The following is a 26,154-nucleotide window of genomic DNA, read 5'->3' on the forward strand; positions in this document are numbered from 1 at the left end:
CGCCGGTTATCAGCTCTGACATCGCTGTGATCTGAGGATCGCACATCTTCTTAAATGGAGCTGAACTCAGAGCCGTCACTCTCAGGAACCAGACCACGTCCACAACATGAGGCTGAGACGCAGCGTCGGGGAACTGCTGGTGAGCATCACGTTCATCCACTGACACCAACCGATGATATTTTGATGATTTTTATTTCATTACGTCGGACTGAGACATTCGCTGGAGGCCCTCACGGCAACAACATTCATAGGTGCACTTCCTCTTTAGCAACTTGTCTTCAAGTAAAAGCAAAATGATATCTTGTATCAAGTGGAATTACAGAGCTTTTATTCTGAAAAGTTGAGATTTTGTGTGTGAGGATTGTGTCGTTTGATGAATGAAAAATAACATCAGTTCTGTGAATCATTCAAACTTACAACGTGTTCTCACTTCACTCTGAGCCACAGACCATTTATAAAAAACACAAACAATAAGAAGTGACAGAATATTGAAGAAGAGTTTGAGGACGACAAGAAAAATTCTGACGCATCAACACAAGAGAAACACAACATCACACACACACACGTTCGCAACACACTCTGACCTGGTTAAAAACATTTCCTGAGTTTTGAGTTATAATCTTTCATCCTGTCCACAGGTGTGTTGCATTGCATTGTGGGTAGTCGTGTCCTCCTCCTCCTCTTCCTCCTCCTCCTCCTCCTCTGGGGTTAAAGCCCCCCCTCCTCCTGGATGTGACTCCTTGTTGGCGTTCTCCTCCGAGGTCGCCTCCTTTTCTGGCAGACAGAACAGCATCCACAACAGGTCTCTGTCTCCATGGAGGTGGAGGTCAGTTTGACAACACACACACACACACACACACACACACACACACACGCACACACACTGAGTGTCTGTTGTTTCACTGTGACCCGACGGTTGTGCTGCTGCTGCTGTGTCTTCAGGTCGTCCACCGTGAAGAACCGGGTGCCCTCCACCCTCTGGGAGGCCGAGTGCATCGACGTCTTCTGCTCCGGGCCGAAGAAAGACAGCTTGATGTCAGTTCCCATCTACCAGAGCGTCCTGGTCCTGAACCGGCAGCGGGGGGCGCTGTGCTTCACTGCGTCGTACATGTCGGTGGCCGTGGGCTGCACCTGCGTCTGGGCCAAAACCAGCGAGAACTGAAGCTGCAGCTCAGAGAGGAGAACATTCAACATCTGCCGATTGGTTGTGTTGATTTGTGTGATTGTGTTTGATCCTCTGACCGTGTATGTGTAATTAAAAACACACAATATGAAACTTGTCGACTTTACTTTGTTTGGTGAAAAGCATCAGAACCGAGTGGTAAAAGAAACTTTCTCAAACAGTGTGTGTGTGTGTGTGTGTGTGTGTGTGTGTGTGTGTGTGTGTGTGTGTGTGTGTGTGTGTGTGTGTGTGTGTCGAGTCTCATGACGTCTGAAATCCTCAGCAGAATGAAATTAGCTCTGATTAGTTGAAAACAAGAGCACACAGTGTGTCTGTGTGTGTGTCTGTGTGTCTGTGTGTGTGTGTGTGTGTCTGTGTGTCTGTGTGTGTGTGTGACAGTGGTGGCTGTGCAGCAGGACCAAGCAGCGAACAGCCAGTGACACGGAACAAAACAACGAAAAATCAGAAACGTTTTCTGAAGAAGAAGAAAGTCAGGTAGGTTTATGACTGTGTCTGTATGGAGGATAATTAGTGCCCTGTGAATTTTCATGAGTTAAAGAAAAGAGAGTTTTCTTTCTTTTCTTCTTTTTCAGAATTCTTTCTCCCCCCAAAATTTAAAAAGTAAAAATATTCCATGTGGTCCCGATCCTCCTCCTCCGTGGTCGTGTGTCATTGTCTTTATTCACAGTCTGTGGTCTTTCACCTCATTTCACTTTAAAAGTTCAGTGTGTAGAATTTAGTGACATCTAGTGTTGAAGTGTCATGTTGCAGCTGAACGCCCCTCCCCCCCTGAAACGAACTCGTGAAAACATCATGAGGATTATTCTTCATTAAATTTCCCTTTCACCTGAATCTTACACACTGGACCTTTAATTGTTCATTTTTCTCACAGAAATCATCAGGATTGTATCCCATCATGCCTCGGGTGTCGTTCTCCCCTCCCACTCTGTTCCTCCCTCTGCTGGAGCGCCTCCTCCCCTCCCTCCCCCCGACGCTGCCAGACATGGATGTCCCCCCTCTGTTCCGGCAGCAGTTCATCCTGTCCGGGTATCGTCCCGTGGACTTGTCCTGGCGCTGTTACGTCCTCAGTCTCTTCCAGCTCCACAACGAGACTCTGAGCGTGTGGAGCCCCCTGCTGGCCGCCGTCTACATGCTCACGAGGTTCCTGATGTTCGCCGTCCTGCAAGGGGGGGTACTGACACCGTCCTGTACTGTTTGTTTGGCCTCCTCGGGTTTGACCGCCACGTGTGTCTGACCTCTTTGACCTCTGACCCCCTCAGGGGATCCTGGGAGTTCGGCTGCAGGGTCCTGAAGGTCAGGGCTTCTCTGTGGACGCGTCGTCGCTGCCTCTGGTTCTCTACGTCTTCTCTGCTGTCACGTACCTGAGCTGCAGGTGAGGCAGTGAGTTATTTGTTGCTGCTCACACTGACGTCCCCCGGCAGTTTGTGATTCACGTTAATTCATCGGCTTCATTTGAGTTTAAAACGGAATGAATGGATCTCAGATCTATTATTGTTTAATCTGCCTCCGTCAGTTACAGATCAACACAACGGTTCATGTTTGAATCTAATGTTCTCATCATAATGATAATCATTATAATAATAATGTATAAATACAGTAAAATCAGATTAGGAGACTCTCATTAATGCAACATATGTTAAAGTCTGATCGGTGAAGCTGGATACAGACGTCGATGTGAGGTGACTCTTTAATCTGTGTTTGGTCTCCACCTCCTGACATCAGGCTCCTCAGTGCTCCACATGTTCTCCAGCTGTTCTGACTGAGCAGCTGTTCACGGACAGAGGCTGATTACAGATGTTCCAGTCATGTGATCTGTCACGACAGAAAGCTGAGATTCAGATTTGCTCGTTGCAGCGCTGCAGTCCACCTGCTTCGCTCCGAGCAGACGCATCACTCGCTCTTCTACCTGGAATACGTGGGCGTGGCCGTCTACCAGTACGGCTGTGCTCTGGCCCTGTGTCTCTACAGCTCTGACACCGCCTGGACGCAAAGCATGCTGGGACAGGTCAGTTCACGTGTCTTGCATCCATCCTCATGATGCGTTCAGGTGTCCTCATGAGGCAGGTTTTTCTGCAGATCTTCCTCCCAGTCGCCGCTGTAGCCTCCTGGCTCTCCTGCGTCGTCTGCTGCTACGCTGAACTTCATTTCCATCGACCGTACCCGCGGCTCAGGAGGATCTGCCAGGTGGTCCCGATGGGCGTGGCCTACCTTCTGGTCATCAACCCTGTCACCCACCATCTCGCCAGCCACAGCTGGATGAACACCTCCACACCTCATCTTCACTTCCTGCAGGTGAAGCTTCCTAGTCAACATATAAACACATCACTTCCTGTTTCCACTGAAGACAACTCCTCTAAAAGTCAGTGCATGTAAACGCACTTCTATCATTTCTCCACCAGGTGGCGCTACTTCTGCTCTCTGTCTTCTTTTTCTCCTGCCCTGTACCTGAGTGCTTCTCCCCCGGCCGCTACGACATCATCGGCCACAGCCACCAGCTCTTCCACGTCCTCTTGTCTTTCTGCACGCTTGTCCAGCAGGAGGCGCTGTTCGACGACTTCCTGTGGCGGCGGCAGGTGCTAATCAGAGAGTTCGGAGAAGAGCGCCTCCTGCTGGCCTGCGCCTCCTTCCTCGGCCTGACGCTCTGCTGTGTGATGACGGCGCTCGCCATGAAGAGAACTCATGTTCAGCTACTAAAAGAGGGACGATAGAAGAAGAAGAAGAACTTCAGACGGGATTAATTCATCTTGATCTAGAAGCCGGAAGGTTTGAGTTTGAGTTTGAGTTTGAGTTTGAGTTTGAATGTTCCCTGAGTTCGTGCTCCAGCTTCTTCTCACAGTCAACACATGCAGGTTGTTTGGTCGTTCGTCTCTGATCAGCCGGACAGAGACAGAAGAAAAAGACAGAGAGTCAAGATCTGCTCCCTCGAGAACATTCTTCATTAGCTTTACTTCCTGTCAGTGTGTTTTCTGTAGTTCCGTGTACAGCTCTGTGTATTTATACCTTTATGTTTCCACCCTTCAGTGCTTCCTGTGTTTTAACAGCTCACAGGTGATTGGTTCGCTCCTGACGAAGAACTCAGGTGACACCGATAGATGATTGTCCAGCTTGAAGTTTCACGGAGGCTGCTCATTGGCTCCAGACGTTCTGGGGTCCAAAGTTTTATTTTATATTTACGTGGATCTAAAAATAAGTCTAACAAACATCTGCACAGGAAACTGAGAAAAAAAAAAAAAGTTCCTCTTTGAGCTGAAGCGTAGACGCAGTTATCTCTCTCTCCCAGTTCTCTACCGGCCTCGCTCGGCCAGTCAAGCGGTAAGCGACAGTTGCAGTGTTCGGGCGGAGCCGCAGATAAAGTGTGAGTTTCAGTTTGAGTTGGACTTTAATAAGAACAGCTTTGTGTACTATACTGTGTGTACTATACTGTGTGTACTATACTGTGTGTACTATACTGTGTGTACTATACTGTGTGTACTATACTGTGTACTGACAGAAAAAACTATCCGCACACACACAGACTTCGACAAATAAATCTTCTTCCTTCATGTTCTGTAATCCAACATCATGTCATCATGTTCATATTGTGTGTTTTTAATTACACATACACGGAGCGGTCAGAGGATCAAACACAATCACACAAATCAACACAACCAATCGGCAGATGTTGAATGTTCTCCTCTCTGAGCTGCAGCTTCAGTTCTCGCTGGTTTTGGCCCAGACGCAGGTGCAGCCCACGGCCACCGACATGTACGACGCAGTGAAGCACAGCGCCCCCCGCTGCCGGTTCAGGACCAGGACGCTCTGGTAGATGGGAACTGACATCAAGCTGTCTTTCTTCGGCCCGGAGCAGAAGACGTCGATGCACTCGGCCTCCCAGAGGGTGGAGGGCACCCGGTTCTTCACGGTGGACGACCTGAAGACACAGCAGCAGCAGCACAACCGTCAGTTTTCATCACGCAGTCTGTTTGTCCAGTGGGTGGCGCTAAAGGAAAGATCACGGACTCAGAGCTGGAACGTGATCGGGTTCAGTTAGTCAGAATTTATTTATTACACCTTTCACAAAAGTTAGTGTCAAAGTCCGTCATGACTCACAGGCAGTTAAACAACTGCACAAAATACTCAGTGTCCGAGATAAAATACTGAATATGATTTTAAAAAACTACAGACATATATAAAAGTAGATAAAATATGTATATATGGATGAGGTTAGTCGACAGAAGCTAACAGGACACAGCTGACACAACCTATTTTGGTGTTGCTAGCTTGCTGAACTGTACGAACACGTTGCGTTATTTGGCATCCGTGTTGCTGTTGCCTAGCAACGGCAAACACATATACATATATATATATACGTATAACATTTGTGGGTGTGGTCAAATCTTTTGAATGCTTCATTTAATTCCAACCTAATTGCTAATGTTCAGACTCAGACCATGAATGTAACTGCTGAGTTTAATGTCATTTAATTAGAAAGAGCGAAGTTTTTAACTTTGAGCCTGACGAGGTCACGTTAGCTCGTAAACTCGTCTGTGTCTCTTGTTGGTGCAGTGAGCTTTTTAAAGAGAAGAGCATAAAAACCATCAAAGCTTCAGAGCTGAAGCGGCCGGCCACTGTTACGTGATTAACTTCCCATCGTCAAATGTGATCGGGATAGCGCCACCGTGTGGCCAGTTTCTAAACCAAGCTCAAAAGTGTTTGAGCCATTCAACAGTCTCCGACTCGGTGAGCTGCTTCAAGACCCGAGAACAAAAACACAAGAGAACAGCAGCGGAGAACGTGTGGAAATAAAACTCTGAATCATAAGATCCATCAGTGTTGACTTTATGGTTTACAAGACAAGAGGAGTGTCTCTGTGTGTGTGTGTGTGAGTGTGTGTGTGAGTGTGTGTGTGAGTGTGTGTGTGTGTGTGAGTGTGTGTGTGTGAGTGTGTGTGTGCGTGTGTGTCTTTAAGCAGCTCAAACAGCTCAGTGTTTGTTCAGTCTGTCAATGAGTAAACCTGCTGCAGGAACACCTCCCCACACACACACACACACACACACACACGGTGTCGGAGCTGTCACAGGTACGTTCACACTTTATTTCTTTGTTCATGTGAAGTTAATCACTCGGTAATAAAATGTATTTTTGACGTTCACACTTCTGTGGGATGTTCTTCAGTCGCAGGTTGTGATGTCGTTAATGTTGTCGTTATTTACTTTTGAAGAACAAATGAACAGAAGCTACAAACACAACGCACCGTCAGTAGAATCACACGTATCTGAGAATCTCCACAGAAAACCTGACGGAGACATTCATGTGAACATGAAATTATAAATGACGCACAGTATTTATTTATGTACAACAATATTATTCTGTTCTTGTTAATACTGAAGTTTCATATCTCATGAGGTCGTACTGAATATTTTAACAACAGTGGTGAAACTGATCAACCTCTTGATGCTGTCGAACATCAGAGTTCTGTTCGTTTTACGATTCATTTGTAAACTTTATTAGTTAGATTGTTTTTGCGAAACACAAAGAAGTAAATTGTGATGTGTTGTCACTAATATTTAGGTCCTCATTGTAAACGTGTGTGTTTGTAATGTTGTGTTCTCTTGTGTTGGTACTTCTGGTCATTAGTGAGTCGTCCTCAAACTCTAGTTTGTGTTTTTATAAACTGTCTGTGGTGCAGAGTGAAGTGAGAAAACTTTGTGTTCATCCTGCCTGGTTCATCTGCACTGAATGTTTTTCATCAACTGAAACTGAATTTTCTTTATCACTGTTCACGTGTGGTTTTTCTATTTTAATTTTTCCATGATTGTATGAATGTTGTTTTCATGATGGAGACAGAACCCGTCGAAGGTCGGTCCGATCTGGTGAAATGAAAAACAATTTATCAAAACTAACTTCCGGTCGTCGACCTCGGCTGTAGTTTATCTGAGGACCTAGAAGAGGACAGGCTAGCCTCATCCAAACGACACCAAACTCAGCACTGCACTTCAGTGAACCATCAAAAATACACACGTCAGGTGTGAAGACGATAAGTTGAACGGTTTAAAGATATTGTTCCCGCAGACAGACGGACGGACGTTTGTGGAATAATTAGAGATGAACTAATGAACAAAATATGGACAACACACATTTCAATGTGTTTAATAAACATTGTGTAAAAACTAAATCGTGTTTTCATCACACACAGACATGGAAGAGTCAGACAGACAGGACGCTTCATTCTTAAATTATTGACGTAAATGTATCGCAGCTCTCTGGACGTGTTCGTTTTGTTCAACTGTTGCTGATTCGAATGAGGTTCATGTTCGTGTTTCTTGAAACAGGAAGTAGCGACAGAGCTCAGCGTTGTCTCGTCCGAATCAGATTCATTTTTCTTCTCTTTATGTAAAGTGTGTTTTTATTTATCACTGAAAACAAAAGACCTCTTGTTCAGTCAGTTCTGTTCATTCACACGTTACTAAACAACTTGTCGTGAACTGCTTCCTGGGTTTCCTGTGTTTTGGGATGAAGCTGCAGCTGAAACATGAGTCGTAAACTGTTCACAGGGTTTGAACTTTGACCTCCTGTAGTCATCAGTCATGTTAATGAGCAGAACTCTACTGAACATTATCAGAGCGTGTGTGAGTCTGCGGTGACTTTTTAGAGACGTCAGTCGTTTCCTCCACACGACTCGAAAAAACTCAAACCAAACAGCCTCAAGCACATTTTCTTCTTCAGTCTCATTTCTCACGAGTGTCTGAGTGAGTTTAAAAAAAGGATCATAGTCATTTATTCAAACTGGTTTAACTTCTTTACATTTTCAAATATCAAAACGGTTACATCAGCGTGGAAACCTCCGAGCTCAGTCGTCGTTTTGATGAAGTGCAAAAGTTTCTGCTGAGAATCAACACACACGTAAACTCATCAATAATATTAGATCAATTAAAACTCCACAGACGATTGATGACTTTTATAAAGACTCACTCTTTATTCTTATAGTTTGATTCTGGATGATGAAAAACTTAGCTGCAGTGTCGCTTCCATCCACGAAGAAGAGTTCAACATGCATTTCCTCGTGTTGAGCTCCAGGAGGCGCACTCTGGAGATTGCTCAGAATTTCCGACACAAAACAAAACAAATCTGTGTAGAAACGAGGTGAAGCGGGTTTAATTATTTAAAAATAGAAAAAATAGAAGCACGGTCTAAATCTCCTGAAACTACAGACGAAGAATCAGAGAGAGAATCTGAACAGTGTCTCAACAAACTCCGCCCAGTGTGTTCAGGTGTGTCCGAGCAGCGCCGACCACGCCATCAGTAAACTGAAGTTCCTGTCAGTCAGACAGACAGAGAGGTCGCACAGAGGCTGATCGTCACATGACTCACGTCCTGCTCTCTCTCTCTCTCTCTCTCTCTCTCTCAGGGATAATGGCGGCAGTCGGAGCCGGGGTCAGCGGGGTCATCGGGTCGTGGTTCCTGCCATCAGGAGTCGTCGGGTCCCTCCTCCTCCTGCTCCTCCTCTCCATCCTGCTCACGGCTCTGTGCAGCGAGTGCAGCAGGTCTGATGAATCCGAGCGTGTTGTTTGTTTCTGTCTCTGTGAACACGAGCCGAGAGGAAACACCTCCGAGCCTCAGAACTTCACCGAGAGACGTTCAAACAGAAATCCTGCACCGTGATGCAACGAATCCACCAAAAGAATTCTGATCTTTAGTTCAGCCTCAGGTTTCTAACTGAGTTCAACTGGAAGAATCCAAATATCTCAGGATCTAATTCATTTGTACTTTGAGTGTAAAAAGCTGAATCTTCAGATGTTTCTTGTTAAAACTTTGTTGTTTTTTTTTCTTTCGTTTTCCAGACGTTCGTTTGAGCTTCAAGAATCAGAGAGGGACACAAATCATTCAACTCTCATCAGTGTGGTGAGAGACCTTTGACCTTTGACCTTTGACCTCTGAGCGTTTGTCTGTTAACGTTAAAGACCGAATAGACTGAACGTTTGACGTCGTGTTTATCAAAAGGTGAAACTTGAGGAACCTGTGATGGAGAGAGTCAACCCTGTGATCAGCGATATTCAAAACGACGAAAAAGGTGAGTGAACGTCTGAAAAGATGAACGTGTGAATGTGACTGAGGGGAAAGAGACAGAGACAAAAGTGAAAGTGAAAACCAGCTTTCATTTCTGTGGTTTTCAATCTTTAAAACCTGAAACCTGAGAAACTCAGAGACAAGAAAATAACCAGCGACAGATAATTTAACAGATGAGAAGTTTCTCTTAAGGACGAAACAGAAAATCCAGCAGAAAGTTCACAGAAAAACTGTAGTTGAACTGGTTAAAGTGAACAACGCCCACATTATATCAAGATTAAGGATTAAGATTCCTTTTTATATTAAATATAAACATATTAAATGTATTCGTATATTTTTATTCATTTAAACAACTTTAGAAAACACAGAGACTTTTATTATTAATAAATAGATTTTTCTTTTGAAGGAGACTCGCTCTCGTTCACCTCCTGGAGGAGCCACCTGGAGGCGCCACCCAACAACCAAGGTCTGTTAAGAATAACCCGCCGTGCTCCCAAGTGCGTTTCAGGGTTAAAGAAAGCTTTCAGCTAACTGACGGAGCAATGCTGTTGCCGTGGTTACCTGAAGGTTATAACACCTCTGAGTGATCTCATGATTGGTTTCAAATGACACCCGACAGCCTCACCCTGTTCCACATTTAAATCAGCTGCAACATGTACACACAGTAACTACATACATGTGAATATGTCTCGTGTGTGTGTGTGTGTGTGTGTGTGTGCAGATGTTCAGACCAATGGCTGTGCAGCAGTGATGGAAGCGTCTCCTGCTGGTCGTACGTCATCGTCCTGTTTTATAAACTTTTACTTTAATTGTTTTTTATTTCAAACACTGAAGCAAAGTAGAAACTACATTACTACATTTCCCATGATGCATGTGTGTGTGTGTGTGTGTGTGTGTGTGTGTGTGTGTGTCTAAAGAGTCCAGGGCTGTGGAGGAAAACTCAGTCCAGTTCACGGCGTGGAGGAGCCACCTGAGGGCGCCAGAGCAACAAGGTAGAAATGTGTGTGTTGGTAGAAAAAGGAACTTAGATCCGCTGCTGATAAATATGAAGGAAACACGTGTTCACAGTTTCAAACCAGTGAAAGTTCAATCTGTGCGTTCAGCAGCAGCAAGTCACTGTGAAGCAGTTTCACCTGTGTGACAACAGGAAGCGTTCACAGATGAGTTCACACTGAGCGCATGTGACACACTTTCACTTCTACACCAAACATTTTCTGGTTCCAGCTTCAAATGAATGATGATGTTGGAAAACCCCGGTGACATCATCATTTGCCACAGTTGGAGCGTTAAGAGCACAAAGTGTTTTCAGAGAAAACTCTCTTTGTTGTAAACCAAGTTTTTCCGTATTCATTTTTATTTTGCGTTGGACGAATAATTTCCTGTTTTACTTTATAGTTTCTATCGTTACGTGTCTCTTACACCTTTACTTCCTTCCTTGTCTTTTGAGTTTGTCTCCTCCGCCCTGATGACTTTCATCTGTGTCCAGTTTTTTTTTCTTGTGCCTTTATCCGTTGTTCGGTTTCTGTTTTTCTGAGGTTCGTTCTTTGAGCTGAATCACAAACTGTAAACTTTGAATAACAGAAAGTTTATCGCGTGTGAAAGAAAAGGAAAAAAAAAAAGAATGAAGGAGAAAGGGAAGAACATGTTTAATAAGATAAAAGCCTGAGTACGGAAAGGAAATAAAGAAAAGTGAGAAACCAACATGTCCTCATCAACATGTCCTCATCACTGAGTCTCTCAGGGCTGCGTCTTTCAGAAGCTTCAATTAAAGACCCCCCCCCCTCGGCCCATGTGTACTTATACACATCTGTACACAACTGCAGCTCAGTTACTAAGCTGGTGAAACTCATAATCCTCCCCCTCCTTTGACCTTTGCCCACGAAGGAATCGACTCCTGTGTCCTTTTACATGTGTGTCCAGTTTCCCGTTGTCTCATCGTCCATCCACACGCAGGACGTCTAGAAAAGTCTAATGTTACAAATAAGACTGTTTAAAACTGTGTCTCTCTGTCTGTACAGATGTGAGCTCCGCCGATTCACACTCAGACCACATCTACCATTCCATCGGAGGAGGGCGGGCGGACGCCAACACGGTGACACCACCGAGGACCAATCCTGACCAGGACGGAGGCGGAGACGACACAACGCGCCCCCCCGATGCACCGACGGTGGATTTTAGTGACAGAAATTCAGTTTATGCTCAAGTCAGCAAGAAGGTGAGACAGGCCCCGCCCCCTGCCCACACAGCTGAGGTGGGACAGGTGAGGGAGACAGAGGAAGGGGAGGAGCCTTTACCTCCGCTGCCTGACAGAGAGACGGAGAAGGAGGGATGATGGAGTGATGGAGTAAGAGGACAGAAAAATGAAAGACCAGAAAGATAAAACATCAGAGACAAAGGATATCAGAATAAATGATGGACGGATAAGACTTGAAAACACAGACAGACAAATTACAGAAGGTGAACAAAGAAGGATAAATAAAGACAAAGGACGAGGAGGAACCATGAGAGATGAAAGACGAGGAGAAGGGATAAAATACAAAGGAGGAGAAGAGACAAATGAAGGACATGAATGGAGGAAAAAAAGACGAGGATGAAGGACACATGAAGGACGACAGATGAGACAGAGACGTGTTAATCACAACTCATTGTAAATATGAACATGGAAAAATGATTCGGTTTAAAAGGGATGAGAGCAGGTTTAATTTAGAGCCTACATTTCCCATAATGCAAATGTGCAGTGTTTTCATTGGCTGAGGGATCTTAATGTGTAAAGTGGTGGAACGTCCCTTTAAAGAATCACGAATAAAAACATTTATAAAACAATCAGTCATAAGATTTATATCATCATGAAACCCATGTCCCAGCTGCTGACTGGGAGGAGGCGGCGTTTATGGCCTAACCTGCAGCGAGACACCAGGGGGCGATCCAGAGGATTTGGCTTCACTTATGGGAGTTCAGTTCTGTGTGTGTGAGTCAGAGGTCACATGATGCTGCTGTGTCATGAGTCAGTGTAACTGTGTGTGTGTGTGTGTGTGTGTGTGTGGTGTAACATCCTGTTGTGATTATCTGACTCAGCAGATCTTTGGGACTGACACGTTCGGCACGTCGACCATCATCGTACTTCTCTGACAGACGACACATTTCTTCACGGAGGGTTCGTCAACGTTCACAAACACAAAACCTCGTGGAGGGGAAGTTCGACCACAGTGAAGGAAAATCAACAAAGCTGCTTTATTTCTTTTTTATCCTCAAAGAACAGTTTGCAACAGATTTTCAAGCAAAAAAATCTGATGGTTCCATCTGAAACAGTTCAGATCGCTGAGTCTGTCCCAAGTAAAAAAAAAGATTGAAAACACATCAACTCTGCCAAAGATTCATCGTCCGCTCAAACTGACGAGTTTGAAAACGCTGCTGGACTGAGAGGTCGTCACCGATTCCTCTGCCGTCACATGACCTCTTGTCGTCACCAACAGCTGCTGTTCAGCTCGGTTCTGTGTTTCACAATCCGTCTTCAGCCGCTCGGTGTGGACGGGGATCAAAGCTCCATGTGTGACAGCTTCATCGAACACTGGACCGTCTGTGATCTGTCCGTCATGTCTGAAGAACTCTGTGTCCGTTCACTTTTGGCCAAATCGTGAGTCGGTCGGTTTTTGAGGCGTCGCCACAGAAACCGATCGTTGGTGAACGTCTGAGTTAATCAGCCAGTGATGTCATCATCAGCTGATCAAACAGAGGCGAACTGCATTCTGGGTGATTTGATCACAAGGTAAATTAACCTAAAACACAGAGGGAGAATACGGTTCACCCCCGACACACACACACACACACTCACACACACACACACACTCACACACTCACACACATACTCACACACACACACTCACACACACACACTCACACACACACACTGATCTGACATTTTAGTAATAATTTCAGGCTGGATAAAAAGAGCTGAGTCAGCTGACGGAGATGGAGAAACACTGATAATCACACGTTACAAATAATAATGATAATGTGAGCGACCCACCCACCATCATCACCACGGTGATTTAACGTGATCAGGTGATCAGGTGAGCGCGTGTGGTGTCGCCATCACCACAAGATGGCAGCGTTCCAATCATAGATGCTTTAGCTTCATCTCCGGGGCTGATGGGGATTTGTCGTCCGTCTTTATTTACAGTCTCATCACAGATTATCAGCGGTTGATCCTCTCACAGCTGCTCAGTGTGAAGATTCACACTCATTGTTCACTAATCAGGATTAAACTCGACAACAGTAAAACAGGATTAACACAAACACACTCATGAGATAATTCTCACAAACTTCACGTCTGTATTTTGTTGCTTTGATTAAATGTCAGTTTTAAATAAGTGTGTCACTTGTTTGAGTCCCGTGTGACTTCACAGTCAGCAGTGTCAGCACGTACACAACGATGAGATGTGAGCTACGTGCTGACACACACACAACATGCACACACACACACAGGGAGAGAGAGGGCGGTTGAGAGAGGAAGGATCACAGTGGGTTATGTAATCAGGGCTGATCCCCACCCACAGGCTGCTCTTTGTTATTACTGTTATTACTGCTACACACACACACACACACAGTTAAAGTACACACACTGACATATAGACATGGAAATACACACACTCACTCATTCTACACACTGACACACACACACACACAGTTAAAGTACACACACTGACACAAAGGCATGGTGATACACACATGCTACACACAATAACACTATAGATTTGATATGAAATCATGCAGCTGACACGTGACTACAGGAATCTGTCCTCACACACACACACACACACACACACACATGAGACATATTCACATGTATGTAGTTACTGTGTGTACATGTTGCAGCTGATTTACTTTAAACATGGACACACACACACACACACACACACATCTATACATGAAGTGTGTGTGGTTCCATTTCTCAGTCAGTAAACAACAGACCTCAGTGGGGTGTGTTCCTCCACGGATGCTCTCCACCAATCACCGTCCACCTTCCTCCCACGTGGTTCCCTTGTTTACTACAGACCCAGGAGCCACCGCGGGGGCTGCTGGGAAAACCCGGAGCAGGATCAGATTCGGGGTTTACACAGGAACAAACCGGTGTGAGTTCAGTTTCATCCCGGTTTCGTTGATCTGTGCACGTGGAGCAGTGACCTCTGACCTCTGACCTCTGACCTCCACGCTCTCAACCAATCCTGAGTCAGTCTCAGCTGTCAGTCATGACGTCTCAGCATTTTAACCACGAACACGAACACGTGAACAAACAGCGTGACACGAACTAACTACAAGGACAGACACCGTCTTAACGTCATCTATCACCAGTACTGCCGCCAGCCACCAGGGGGACGTCCGGATAATTTGGCTTCTCTTGCGGGAGCTGTCGTGACGTCCATCTTTATTTACCGTCTGTGGTGTGAAAGTGGAATCAACCTGAAGGTGGCGTCTTTCTAGAACGTCTTCAGTTTAGCGTCCAGACAGAAAAAAATCGAATCATCACAAAAATATTTGTCTTTTTATTACAAAAGTCTTTTTTTTAATTTATAACTATTACTACTGACAAACCACCAGAGGGAGTTTGAGTCTAAGTATTACATAATGGACAAATGTGGACAAACCAGAGCATTTAAAAAAAAAACTCCCTTCCAGATGTCCAGGTCTGATCCGGTTCAGGTTTTCAATGATACTGATGTGTGTTCAAACTGGCTGCAGCACACACACACACACACACACACACACACTAACACACACACACACTCCCAGCTCCCATTGAAGAGCAGTGGACACATCCTGACCTACTGGAAGTGTTGTTGTTGTTGAGCTGCAGACTGAGACTGTGCAGGTACGTGACAACACTCTCTCTCTCACACACACACACACACACACACAGACACACACACACACACACACACACACACACGTGCTTCAATCTGACTTTTGTGTTTCTGACTCCGGGGGTTTTTCCAGGAGAGTGAAATCATGGAACGTGTTTTGCAGGAGCACGTTTCCTCCTCAGTTCTCGTGGTGACTCAGGGAAAGTGAAGATGAGTGAAGCTTCAGAGTCTCGTGGTGCTGCTACACAACAGTTGTGTAGTTGTTCTGTTGTTTCCACTGAGGGAACAGTTGTGTAGTTGTGGTTCAGTCTGGAAACTAAAGACAAACACTTTGATTCCGGAAGGCTCCGCACATGAACTTCTGTCACTGGTGGAGAAAATAAGAGTCTGATTTGTGGCTGTTGTTGTTCATACAGGACTTTTATTGTGGAGGGTGTGAACTCAGAAGAGAAGGATTGTGATTGGTCCAGAGCTCAGCGCTGCAGACAGACAGGGGGGTGTGTTTGTACAGTACATGTACAGCATGTGTGTATTTATACTGCACCGAATCTGGTACTTCACTTCTTACTGAGCTGTGAATACTCAACATATCACAGATAATAAATACTTTCAGTGCATCAGAATATTCATTTAAAACAGTTTGAAATGTTTTACTAGTAACAGAGTATTTCTACTGTGACTTCAGGTTTGAATGTGTCTGTGGTGTCACCAACATACTATAATCACAGTAAAAGTATTGTAGTTAGAGTAAATGTACTTCACGTAGTTACAGTATCAGTTGACATACAGTAGTAACAGTGGAAGTACTGTAGTTACAGTAGAAGTACTTCATGTTGTTATAGTACCACAGCAAAAGTATGGTAGTTACAGTAAAACTACTTGGTGTACTTACAGTATCACTGTAAAAGTAATGTAGTTACAGTAGAAGTACTTGATGTACTTACAGTATCACAGTACTGTAGTTGCAGTGAAGCTATTTCATGTAGTTACAGTACCACAGTAAAAGTATTGTCGTTACCGAATGACTTAATGTCGTTACGGTATCACAGTAAACATACTGTAGTACTGTAGTACTGTAGTACTGCAGTGATCTGTTTGTCTTGTTCCCCTCTGAGATGTTACAGAAATATTCAAGTTACTAGTGTTAAGTACTGACATAAAGTACAAGTACTACTGAATGACTCCACTTGTAGTACTTTGGTTTTCTTCTTCTTCTGTCTGGAAACGTTATTCTGAGTCAGCTATTAACTGGAAACCAACTGGGGGGGGGGGGGGGGGGGTGTCACATTTCATCATGTTGCCACGGCGACACAGTTTAATAATGAATGTAATTATCATCAGCAGATAAAGAAACATTGATTCAGTCGAGTCCGTCTGTTCATTTATTTTAATCCTTTAGCTGCTCAGTTAGTTACTGAAGACACACACACACACACACACACACACACTCAGACACACACAAACACTCAGACACACACACACACACACCCACACACACAAACACACACACACACACACTGACTGTAAATGACTCTGCAGCCTGTGACTCACTCTGATCATCAGATCTATGAAACTTAGAACAGGTTCGACCGTCAAACTTAATCCAGAGCTTATTCTTTCCCAGCAGCCTTGTTGGGGGGGGGGGGTCTTCAGCTGCAGTTTTCAGGGGGGGGGGGGGGGGGTCTTCAGCTGCAGTTTTCAGTCATTTCTTCACAAACCATCAGAAATCTTGAAGTTCGAGCTCAGTTCCTTTAAATCAAACTTAAATTGGAGGCGTTTGCTTCTCGTCCTGAACTGAACTGTAATTTTCTTTCTCCGGCTCAGTTTCTCTTCATGTGATTATTTAAAGCACGTTGAATGTCCCTCAGTGAAAAGCTGCAACACAAACGTATCTGCTGCTGAGTTCTGGACGTGTGGTCAGATGATTTATGACGTGTTCTCTGATCGCTTCTTAATTTAAAACATCACATCTGCAGTTTTAGACTTTTCATTTACTGCTCCTTGTGTTTAGTTTCAGAAGAATCTCCACAGAACGACTTCTTTTAGATGCAGACGTTCATTTATAATTTCACTTTGATTAGTGAAAACAAAGATGAGGAACTAATTAAAGGAGCCGAGTCCAAAGAGTGTCAGTGATGTGACGTTCCACAACTTGTCTTGAGAACTTCTTCAGTTGTCGTCGTGACTTTTTAACTTTACTGACCTCTAGTGGAGGGATGTGGACATGCACATTCAATTGAATTCATGTTGTGACCGTTCACCAGTGTGTTTAGTCCAATCAGCAGCGAGGGTCTTTAAGACGATCTGTCCTCCACTTTGGTTCAGACCAGAGTGTCTCAGAGACAAACCTCTGGTTCAGACGCTCATGTTCAGAACTCATGATGTTGCTATGGGCCTCAGCTGCAGAGTTGCTGGTTGCAGGATAATTATCGTATTTGTACGACACCTGTGTACGATCATGATACATGATGTACGATAATTTGATCATTTTGTGACACTTTTGTAATCTGGGTGGAGAAACATGGATCATTTCTGTGTTTACGCATTCACTGAAACGTCCCATCTCTACTCTGAACGATCATTTTCAAACTTCTGGTACGAAACTTCAATGTTCCTTATCTGGCAACAGCTCCGGGCTGGTGGTCAGTGATGTTCAGCAAACCGAGGTGGCAAACATTCCTTCTGTTGAACATCACCGTCACTGTTAGCATGTTAGCATGACAGCGTCTGACCTTCTCTGAATCTCACGCAGACAGACGGACATGTTACCAAAGACCCGCCTCGGGAAGCGTTCTCCATTTGGTGCGTCGGTGAGCTCCACCTGCACGACGGCCGGGAACCACACTAACCTGGAGACAGGTGAGACTGGCATCGCCATGGCAACAGCAGCAGGACCACAGGCCGTGAGCAGAGTCAGACGTCACCCCGGACTGAAGGTGAGAACAGGAAGCGTCGGGTGTTTCTGCCCGGTGCAGCTTTGATTGACGGGTGTCTCAGCCAATCACACTGAGCCGTGGTGTTTCTGTCCTCCAGGTGTATTTTCAGTGCGGAGGAGGAGGAGGAGGTGAGTCTCCAGGTCGGGTGGATCAGCCGGACCTGATGAAGAGTGAAGTTTCTGTGTGGTCAGTGCCTCCGTCCAGCAGCAGATGTGTCTCATCCTGCATCGACGTCCCCAGGAGGTCAGACGTCTTCTCTGTGTCCCTGAGTGTCTCCTCACACAGTCCAACAAACAGACTCTAACTCAGTTTCCTCTCGTCCTGCAGCCAGAGGAGTCCACAGGACGTGGACATGGACGAGCTGATGGCGGCGATGGTTCTCAGCAGTTTGTCCTGCAGCCCTTTGCTGCACAGCTCGGCCAATCCAGAGCCGCCAGGTACGACAGCCAAGGACAACAGTAAAGACAGAATCAGGAGTTTTACCTCTCGTGTCTCATGATGTTGTTTCTGTAGAAGAAACTTCCAAAATGAATAAGAAAGAAAGAAAAACTCAATGACTCAAAATTATGATATTTGAAATTAATTGAGGCATTAATTAATTAATATAATGGCCTCAATTGATTTAAGTTTTAATTCATGTTTAAATTCTTCTATACAAACAGTAAACGCTGTATTTTGTGTTTCAGCTCCCCCGATGGACTGTGGTGGCGGCGAGCTCTCCGACAGCAGCAGCGGCTACTGGAGCGTCGGCCACGCCAACGGAAGCCCGGCACCCTCTCCACCAATCACGGAGCCCGACGCCAGCCCGGTCACGCCCCCTGACGAGGGGCTGGAGATGGAGCTGGAGCAGGTGTTGTTTGACGAGCCGGCGCCGCGGAAACGCAGGGTGAGAGGGCGTTTACGGTAATGACATGCGGCGGTGACAAGGTCAAGTGCTGATGATGCGTTTCGTCCTGCAGAACTCTGTGAAGGTGGCGTACAGGTGTCTGTGGCCGACCTGCGGGAAGGTGCTGACGACAGTGGTGGGAATCAAACGCCACATCAGGACAACACACCTGTGGTAAGAGGTTTTTCTGTTGAAGCTCATTTTTGCCAAAACGTTGAAGGAAAAATAACCAATAAAAATGTCGAGTAGTTTTATTATGTTCACAACATATTTATTTATTTTCATCTTCATCAACTGCTCTTCTTCCTTTTCTCCTCAATCGTATTTTTGAGTCCGCCATTTTGAATGTTTGTACAATCTGGACTCTAGAGACAAAGTTTAAGTTACGACCCGATGAACGTCTCTGACCTTTGACCTCCGCCCTCTCACAGCCGCAGCGGCGAACACGAGCGCTGTTCTCGCAGCGAGGAGGATTTTTACTACACTGAGGTCGCCCAGTGTCAGTCTCCTCCCCAACCTCCCCTCTGTGGCCCCGCCCCCTCCTCACCCACCACCTCACCTGCCTCCCCCTCCTCGCCCGTCAGCCCTGCCCCTCCATCTCCCCCCTCCTCGACCAACGACGCTCTGAGTCGCTCCGCCCCTTCCTCCTCCGGCAGCATCTGGCAGGTCCAATCAGAGCACTCCTACCAGGTATGGCGGGGCTTATCAGCAGTGATTGACAGTTAATGTACGATGTATATTTTAATAAGATAAATTTAATTTGTAACGTAACAGCAGTTTGTTTTTATTCCAAAGATTTTTTTCCTTATACTGTTGGAAAATACGAATAAACAGCCGATTAACAATTTGTGTTTTCTGACACTGAACTCTAACGTTTGATTGGTTCTTTAGGCTCCACCTCCCGGTCATGTGGTTTCAGAGGTAGCCTCCAGCATGACTTCCTGTCGTTGGACAGCCCCGCCCTCCACCTGCCACAGCAGACAGGTAACCTGTCAATCATGTTTATCAGCGAACAGAACGGAGCGTTTGCACGTTAGAGATTCTTCAGCGTTTCAGTCGGAAGCTTAAACTGTGAAACTCAATCGTTCATCAACAAACAAACAAACGATTTCATGGACGAAGGTTGTTTCCTCCCCCACGTTAACACTGACTCCTCCTCTCTCAGGGTTTGCCGTTTCGGGAGCGTTCGGTCAGCGTAGGAGAGCAGTGGCTGCAGCACCAGAGCGCCCCCTGCAGGTCAGTACACATGCTGCCTCCTGATGTTTCTGTGGACGGCTCCGTCTCTTTAAAGGTTGTGAAGGAATGAATCTGGACGTGGAGATGTGTGACTCAGAGGATCAAAACAAACTGTGATTTAAATCTAAAGACTCAAATAGGAAAAAAAAAATGTTTCACTAGTCTGAAAGAAAAATGCAGATCCGTCCAAAATCTCAGAATAGAGCATGAAATATGTTTTACTCTGTAGAGCGTCGGGATAGAAGGCAGAGACGCACTTAATGGTGTTAACAGTGATGATCAATCTGTGTGTAGGAGGATTCGTGGTGAAGCCAAGAAGTGTCGTAAAGTTTACGGCATCGAGCACAGAGATCAGTGGTGCACGGCCTGTCGCTGGAAGAAAGCCTGCCAACGCTTCCTGGACTGAACGGAGGAGGAGCAGTGGGACTTTCTTACATCTGAATCCAGATTCTTTTTATACTCTTTCTACATTTGCTAAAAGTGTCTTCTTATTCTTGAATGTGTAGTTTGTAGATGAACCCGTTTCCTGTTTTACTGAAAAGATTTGCGGCAGCTATGATGTGACCTTTGACCCTGAGGCAGCTGAGAGTGTTTTTGCATCCGGCCGACTCTCCTCAGGTTTTCTGAACAAAACCAGCGTCTGTGTCAGGATCAGAGAAATAAATAATAATAGTAAATATGCAAACGAAGGTGGACGACACGTAGACACGTCCCACAAACACATCAACTGTGTCCACACGACTCTGAGAAGTTTGGAAATGCCGTTGGTCTCGTCTTAGTTAGAAAACTACGGGGCTATGTTGGATGAACAGAGACAGAACTGTTTGGAAGCGATGATGTAGACGCTCACAGCCTCTTGCTGATTGGATCTTTTTCTGTCATGATGTTGCCGTGGCTGATTCGTCTCCTGTCACATGACAACCAGCATCAGCCTCAGCTACCAGAGTGGAACACGGAGAATCAGGGGTTACTGACCCTGTTGTCTTTGCTAACAGCTGTTGTGAAGTTAAATCCTGTATTTTTCAATGACACTAATTTGTACACGTGGAGGAGACGAGATGTTATTTGAGATTAAACCTGAGATTCCTGCAACTAACAACCAAATAATTCCTGTTTCACCGACTCTTGTCCGCCCAGTGTACGTTAGTGCAGACGGGGATTCAAGTCGTAGCAGAGCCGAGACACTTGTGTGGACAGAGACTGGTTTAGTTTGAAAATGTCTTTGGACGGATGAAGCCTGAACTGTCCACATGTCCAGATTAACCTGGGCCCCAACATGCCAAGATGGTGCTAGACAAAATGCCAAACTCAAGTCTTCGAACGGCAGCTCACACAGCAGCGGTCGACGTCACAGCGGTTTGAAGTTCAACGTCACGTGGCGTCCGACTGGTCAAACATTTCATCACATCGGTCTCGTTAACGTCCTTGGTGTCTCCACCGTGATTTTCGTACACGTCACCGTAAATATCATCCGTTCGTCTTTTCATTCCTCTTCAGCTCTTTGTTTGAAAGCAGAAGCCATGTCCACCTTCATGCAGTATTGATCCACACGTTTCATCACAAAACAGATATATTCCTTTATATTTCATATCTACTTTATCCTGGTGTGTATCCACAGATATTTACCGGGTCCATATATCCAGTGATTATTCCTGAAGTCTTCAGAAGGCGTCATCGATACAGAACCCGGTTCATTTGCAGTAAAAAGAGAAAAGTTGTATTTATCTTCTACGTGTTGTAGCTTTATGGAAATGTTGATCAATGTAATCGTATCGTTTTTAAGTTGCACTCTTTTATACATGTGAAATCCTGACGTTCTTTTAATAAACGAGATGAAAAACCTTCCGTCTGCTCCGGTGTTTTCTGAAAGTCGAGTGACAACTGTAGCGGACACTGCATCCCAGAATGCATCATAAAAGTAGCGTGTGATCAGCAGACGCTGTCAGTCATCATGTTGTGAAACTCAAACATGAGAAGAGGCAAATGATTTGATGATCAAAATAATTACACATCAATCAACCAACAGACAAAATAAATCTCACATCATCATTATTTCATTTACTGGAAGAATCTCAAGTAAATCATCAGCCTCCGTGTTTTAAATAAAGTTTTTATTAAAGATGATTGAGCTCAATTATAACAGCAACTGAACAAACTCCTGTAAACTGAAAATAAAAACAAACAGTGACTGGTCCACTCTGACACACACACACCGCACAAACACACTCACACTCACACACACACACTCACACATTCACACACACTCAGCTCTGACTCTGCTGTAATAAATTATATGTACAGTCCAGGTCCGTCTGTGGCTCCAGCCGACACATGAAGAGTCGTCACTCTGCAGCACTCGAGCCCCAGTCTGCAGAGATAAACACATTCAGATAAAATTTATATTAACTAATGATACATAAAGTCGATAAACACGAATTCATGTTGAAAACCTGAAATATTTCATATCGATCAAGGTTTAACTTTTAAATACAGGTGAGTGTTACTGGCAAAAACTATTCATTATTAAAACTACGAACTCACAGGAGTGTGAGTGTGTGTGTGAGTGAGTGTGTGTGTGTGTGTGTGTGTGTGTGTGTGTGTGTGTGTGTGTGTGTGTCTTTTACACTTACTCATTTATCACTCTTGTTCTGGGTCGACTCACTCTTTCCGTCACAGGCAACGATCTTGACCTTGTCGACCTTCACCAGGTCGGTGACCTCTCTGAACTCCACGTCGTTCAGAACAAACGTCCACACGTTGTCGCAGAACCTGTAGGTGTTCAGAGAGCCCTGCAGGGGGAGACACACCACAGCTCAACCACGACACACTGATACGTTACAAAAATAAAACAACGTCCGCGTAGTGTTGTAGCTCCGTGTCCACAATAAACCACATCCACACTGACACGCCTGAAAACATGTCGCGTGACCTTTCACCTTCACTGGTCATGAGGCGTAAACAGGGAGGAGACCGTCTACTCTGCTTAGTTACAAGAAATACTACGGACGAGGAACCGCGATGGTGAAAAGCTTTTTTCGACGAAGAGGACGGACTCACCCTGAAGTTGACCCGGTTGCGGACTCTGCTGGCGAGCGCCGTGTTGATGGCTTTGTCGAACTGAAGGAGGACCTGAAGAGCCAGCTGAGGGGTGATCTGCTGGGTCTGGAGAGAGAGAGAGGGAGGGAGGGAGGGAGAGAGAGAGGGAGAGAGATTAACACTTCAGCTCAATCCAAACCACACAATCCCAAACCATCATCACATCAGGTGTTCAGAGGTTTGAGATGAAGCTGTTTGTTTGTTTGTTTGTTTGTTTGTGTGTTGGTTGGTTTGTTTGTTTGTGTGTTGGTTTGTTGGTTTGTTTGTTTGTCAGCAGGAAAACATAAACACTGTTGAGACTCTTGATGGAAGAACGAGTCACGAGTCAAAACACAACTCAACACAACGTTGGCACAGATCCAAACAAACGTGTTGTGTTCTTGAAGAGACCTGGACCACCGACCCCCTCTCTCTCAGTGACCCGGGGGTCGGAGCCGTGAACACCTTCACTCTCTGAGCTTGATATAAACCCGCACGTGCTCTCGGCGGAGGTGTGGGATCGTTTCCACCTGATTCACGAGGCCGAGCGAGAGAAAAACCATGACGCCGAAGTTACATCCAGATCTGGTGGGTTCACGCGCTCCTGGGTTCACGCTAACACTCTGATCTGAGTTGAGCTGCAGCTCCTCCTCCTCATCTCCACAGTAAACTCAGAAACACGAGAGAGGATCCGTCCAGGAGCCAAAACAACACTCAGCTAGCCCGCTGGGAGCTAACCAGGCTAGGAGTGGCCGTTAGCAGGGAGCTAACGCGGGCTAGCTGCGGTGCTCGCGGCGGGTGTGAGTCACCTGGATCAGCTCGTCCAGACTCTCCTGCAGGCTGTTTCCCAGGGTGGTGTTCCGGTACAGCTGGTACGCCATGACGGGAACAGCCGAGGGCGCGAAGGACTACAGAAAACTATCGGAGCTAACACTCTAACAGGCTAACTGAGCTAACTGAGCTAACAGGCTAACTGCTTCCCTCCACTACGAGCTGCTGAAAGCACCGGAAGCTACCAACGTTTCCGATAACACATTTCAAAATAAACATCGACTCCCATTTTTAATTTCACACCAAGGATAAAACTTCGACAAAAACTACTACTACTCTGGGTACCATTACTACTACTGCTACTACTGCTACTACTACTACTGCTACTACTACTACTACTACCATTACTACTACTACTACTACTACTACTACTGCTACTACTACTACTACTCTGGGTACCATTACTACTACTACTACTACTACTACTGCTACTACTGCTACTCATCATCATCATAATAACAATAACACTCAAATGTTTAAGTATTAAATTATGTTAATTTAGTTTTGACTAAATAGGTTTGTGAACTGTATATCTCAGAGGAAAACAGATAAACAGATAGAAAGATAGATAGATAGATAGATAGATAGATAGATAGACAGATAGATAGATAGATAGATAGACAGATAGATAGACAGATAGATAGACAGATAGATAGATAGACAGACAGATAGATAGACAGATAGATAGACAGATAGATAGATAGATAGATAGATAGATAGATAGACAGATAGATAGATAGATAGATAGACAGATAGATAGACAGATAGATAGACAGATAGACAGATAGATAGACAGATAGATAGATAGATAGATAGATAGATAGATAGATAGATAGATAGATAGATAGACAGATAGATAGATAGATAGATAGACAGATAGATAGACAGATAGATAGACAGATAGATAGATAGACAGACAGATAGATAGACAGATAGATAGACAGATAGATAGATAGATAGATAGATAGATAGATAGACAGATAGATAGATAGACAGATAGATAGACAGATAGATAGACAGATAGACAGATAGATAGACAGATAGATAGATAGATAGATAGATAGATAGATAGATAGATAGATAGATAGACAGATAGATAGATGTCACTGTAAAGAAATAGGTGCTAATGGAGATATTGACAAACCAGATAGTTTAGGTATGAGTTGAGTATTGAAGCCAAATATAAATACAGATTTAAAGATAGATAATGGCTCAGCAGATGTAAATGTGTTTTAGAAAAGTGAAAACAGAGCAAGAGCAAAACTTTAACTGCGAGAGTAGAGATTTAAAAACTGTAAAATGAAATAAAGACAAACAAAGTCAGTAATGGTGACACATGAAAATGAAAGATACTTTGTGTGTTTCTCTAGTTGTGTTTTCTAGAGAAACACACAAAGTGTTTTATCCATGGTGAGGAACCATGCGCTTTAGTTTCTGGTTTTATTTTGAAGGTTTTGACTCCTGCTCACTTGTGGAATGTACGGAAGCTGGAAAAGACCAAAACAGACTCAAACAATAATGGTTCATTTGTTTACTATTCTATTAAAGTGTCACTTCAGTTTTTTAATTCGTGTATTTAATTTTTCAATATTTCTCATTCATATCAATCACTTATCACTTTAGTTATTGGACTTGCTGAACTCTTACATTATTTTACTAAACTTAATTAGTTATTTAATTAAGTTGGATGATTGATGTTGAGCATCAGCCTGTAACATTTTCATGTATTCATCTTTACTCGTGAGAAGCTGTAAAGTAAATGAAGGGTGCTGTTCAAAAATCTCGCCACTAGATGACAGCACCACATCAAATACTGGAACCACCTCAGCGTGTCTCTTCTTCTGTGGTGTTTCCCATCTCACACCTTCTTTGTGTTTATTTTGACTTCCTGTGTGTTGTTGGATTAACAACTAATAAATCACCTATACAATTTAAAACCATCATTATTGAGTTGGCCTGACATTACTTTACTTTCAGCTGTTTGATGTCTTTTTATTTCTCTACTTATTTTTAGTGAACTCCATAATTTAATTTGCTGACTCCATTGACGTCCTTTATTCACCTGTGACGTTTTCTGTTTACTTTAATTATTGTTGGTTT

At 44.6% G+C, this 26,154-nt stretch overlaps 5 protein-coding genes and 2 long non-coding RNA genes across 11 annotated transcripts; 4 read left to right on the top strand and 3 right to left on the bottom strand.

Annotated features, from left to right (window-relative positions):
- il17a/f2 (interleukin 17a/f2) lies at positions 1 to 1,276 on the top strand. Its single transcript, XM_020111881.2, has 3 exons — positions 1 to 139; positions 639 to 826; positions 943 to 1,276. Exons 1-3 carry the CDS (start codon positions 107 to 109, stop codon positions 1,160 to 1,162), a joined length of 441 nt encoding a protein of 146 aa, XP_019967440.2. The 5' UTR covers positions 1 to 106; the 3' UTR covers positions 1,163 to 1,276.
- Positions 1,277 to 1,404: 128 nt separating this feature from the next.
- LOC109646165 (membrane progestin receptor beta-like) lies at positions 1,405 to 4,072 on the top strand. Its single transcript, XM_069530571.1, has 6 exons — positions 1,405 to 1,657; positions 2,055 to 2,354; positions 2,443 to 2,555; positions 3,038 to 3,188; positions 3,260 to 3,475; positions 3,583 to 4,072. The coding sequence occupies exons 2-6, from the start codon at positions 2,079 to 2,081 to the stop codon at positions 3,889 to 3,891; spliced, it is 1,065 nt and encodes a 354-aa protein (XP_069386672.1). The 5' UTR covers positions 1,405 to 1,657; positions 2,055 to 2,078; the 3' UTR covers positions 3,892 to 4,072.
- On the bottom strand, positions 2,722 to 4,323 carry LOC138411215 (uncharacterized). Its single transcript, XR_011243871.1, has 3 exons — positions 4,184 to 4,323; positions 3,629 to 4,051; positions 2,722 to 3,485 (listed from the first exon to the last, which is right to left on the bottom strand). It is a non-coding gene; the product is annotated as an uncharacterized lncRNA (long non-coding RNA).
- A 93-nt stretch (positions 4,324 to 4,416) lies between these two features.
- LOC109644470 (uncharacterized) lies at positions 4,417 to 12,048 on the top strand. 5 transcript variants are annotated; one of them, XM_069530594.1, is made up of 8 exons: positions 4,417 to 4,538; positions 8,571 to 8,706; positions 9,004 to 9,064; positions 9,164 to 9,233; positions 9,621 to 9,695; positions 9,951 to 10,001; positions 10,147 to 10,221; positions 11,248 to 12,048. In XM_069530594.1, exons 2-8 carry the CDS (start codon positions 8,576 to 8,578, stop codon positions 11,559 to 11,561), a joined length of 777 nt encoding a protein of 258 aa, XP_069386695.1. In that variant the 5' UTR covers positions 4,417 to 4,538; positions 8,571 to 8,575; the 3' UTR covers positions 11,562 to 12,048. The 5 variants fall into 5 exon arrangements, with proteins under 5 accessions (XP_069386695.1, XP_019965425.2, XP_019965426.2 ...); XM_020109866.2 differs by lacking the exon at positions 4,417 to 4,538 and adding an exon at positions 6,086 to 6,242; XM_020109867.2 differs by lacking the exon at positions 4,417 to 4,538 and adding an exon at positions 6,108 to 6,242 and having other exon boundaries at positions 9,636 to 9,695.
- A 395-nt stretch (positions 12,049 to 12,443) lies between these two features.
- LOC138411223 (uncharacterized) lies at positions 12,444 to 14,792 on the bottom strand. The gene is made up of 2 exons (XR_011243881.1): positions 14,201 to 14,792; positions 12,444 to 12,975 (listed from the first exon to the last, which is right to left on the bottom strand). It is a non-coding gene; the product is annotated as an uncharacterized lncRNA (long non-coding RNA).
- A 156-nt stretch (positions 14,793 to 14,948) lies between these two features.
- Positions 14,949 to 21,990, top strand: znf395a (zinc finger protein 395a). Its single transcript, XM_020109865.2, has 10 exons — positions 14,949 to 15,098; positions 17,843 to 18,026; positions 18,124 to 18,269; positions 18,354 to 18,463; positions 18,713 to 18,912; positions 18,986 to 19,086; positions 19,344 to 19,602; positions 19,804 to 19,896; positions 20,078 to 20,148; positions 20,443 to 21,990. The coding sequence occupies exons 2-10, from the start codon at positions 17,853 to 17,855 to the stop codon at positions 20,552 to 20,554; spliced, it is 1,266 nt and encodes a 421-aa protein (XP_019965424.2). The 5' UTR covers positions 14,949 to 15,098; positions 17,843 to 17,852; the 3' UTR covers positions 20,555 to 21,990.
- Positions 21,991 to 22,244: 254 nt separating this feature from the next.
- gtf2a2 (general transcription factor IIA, 2) lies at positions 22,245 to 24,266 on the bottom strand. Its single transcript, XM_020111837.2, has 4 exons — positions 24,033 to 24,266; positions 23,206 to 23,310; positions 22,779 to 22,937; positions 22,245 to 22,516 (listed from the first exon to the last, which is right to left on the bottom strand). The coding sequence occupies exons 1-3, from the start codon at positions 24,102 to 24,104 to the stop codon at positions 22,779 to 22,781; spliced, it is 336 nt and encodes a 111-aa protein (XP_019967396.1). The 5' UTR covers positions 24,105 to 24,266; the 3' UTR covers positions 22,245 to 22,516.
- Positions 24,267 to 26,154: the final 1,888 nt, after the last annotated feature.

This window comes from Paralichthys olivaceus, chromosome 1 (assembly GCF_024713975.1).
Source record: "Paralichthys olivaceus isolate ysfri-2021 chromosome 1, ASM2471397v2, whole genome shotgun sequence".
Classification (NCBI taxonomy): Eukaryota; Metazoa; Chordata; class Actinopteri; order Pleuronectiformes; family Paralichthyidae; genus Paralichthys; species Paralichthys olivaceus.

Coding starts and splice junctions, on each gene's coding strand:
- LOC109644470 (XM_020109866.2), top strand. CDS start 6,167: ATGAGTAAACCTGCTGCAGGAACACCTCCCCACACACACACACACACA. Junction 9,696..9,950: donor GGCGCCACCCAACAACCAAG/GTCTGTTAAGAA, acceptor GTGTGTGTGCAG/ATGTTCAGACCAATGGCTGT. Junction 10,222..11,247: donor GAGGGCGCCAGAGCAACAAG/GTAGAAATGTGT, acceptor CTGTCTGTACAG/ATGTGAGCTCCGCCGATTCA.
- gtf2a2 (XM_020111837.2), bottom strand. CDS start 24,104: ATGGCGTACCAGCTGTACCGGAACACCACCCTGGGAAACAGCCTGCAG. Junction 23,311..24,032: donor GTCTGGACGAGCTGATCCAG/GTGACTCACACC, acceptor CTCTCTCTCCAG/ACCCAGCAGATCACCCCTCA. Junction 22,938..23,205: donor GCAACCGGGTCAACTTCAGG/GTGAGTCCGTCC, acceptor CTCCCCCTGCAG/GGCTCTCTGAACACCTACAG.
- il17a/f2 (XM_020111881.2), top strand. CDS start 107: ATGAGGCTGAGACGCAGCGTCGGGGAACTGCTG. Junction 140..638: donor GCAGCGTCGGGGAACTGCTG/GTGAGCATCACG, acceptor TCCTGTCCACAG/GTGTGTTGCATTGCATTGTG. Junction 827..942: donor CTGTCTCCATGGAGGTGGAG/GTCAGTTTGACA, acceptor CTGTGTCTTCAG/GTCGTCCACCGTGAAGAACC.
- znf395a (XM_020109865.2), top strand. CDS start 17,853: ATGTTACCAAAGACCCGCCTCGGGAAGCGTTCTCCATTTGGTGCGTCG. Junction 18,913..18,985: donor CGGCGCCGCGGAAACGCAGG/GTGAGAGGGCGT, acceptor TTCGTCCTGCAG/AACTCTGTGAAGGTGGCGTA. Junction 19,603..19,803: donor AATCAGAGCACTCCTACCAG/GTATGGCGGGGC, acceptor TTGGTTCTTTAG/GCTCCACCTCCCGGTCATGT.
- LOC109646165 (XM_069530571.1), top strand. CDS start 2,079: ATGCCTCGGGTGTCGTTCTCCCCTCCCACTCTGTTCCTCCCTCTGCTG. Junction 2,355..2,442: donor TCGCCGTCCTGCAAGGGGGG/GTACTGACACCG, acceptor TGACCCCCTCAG/GGGATCCTGGGAGTTCGGCT. Junction 2,556..3,037: donor GTCACGTACCTGAGCTGCAG/GTGAGGCAGTGA, acceptor TGCTCGTTGCAG/CGCTGCAGTCCACCTGCTTC.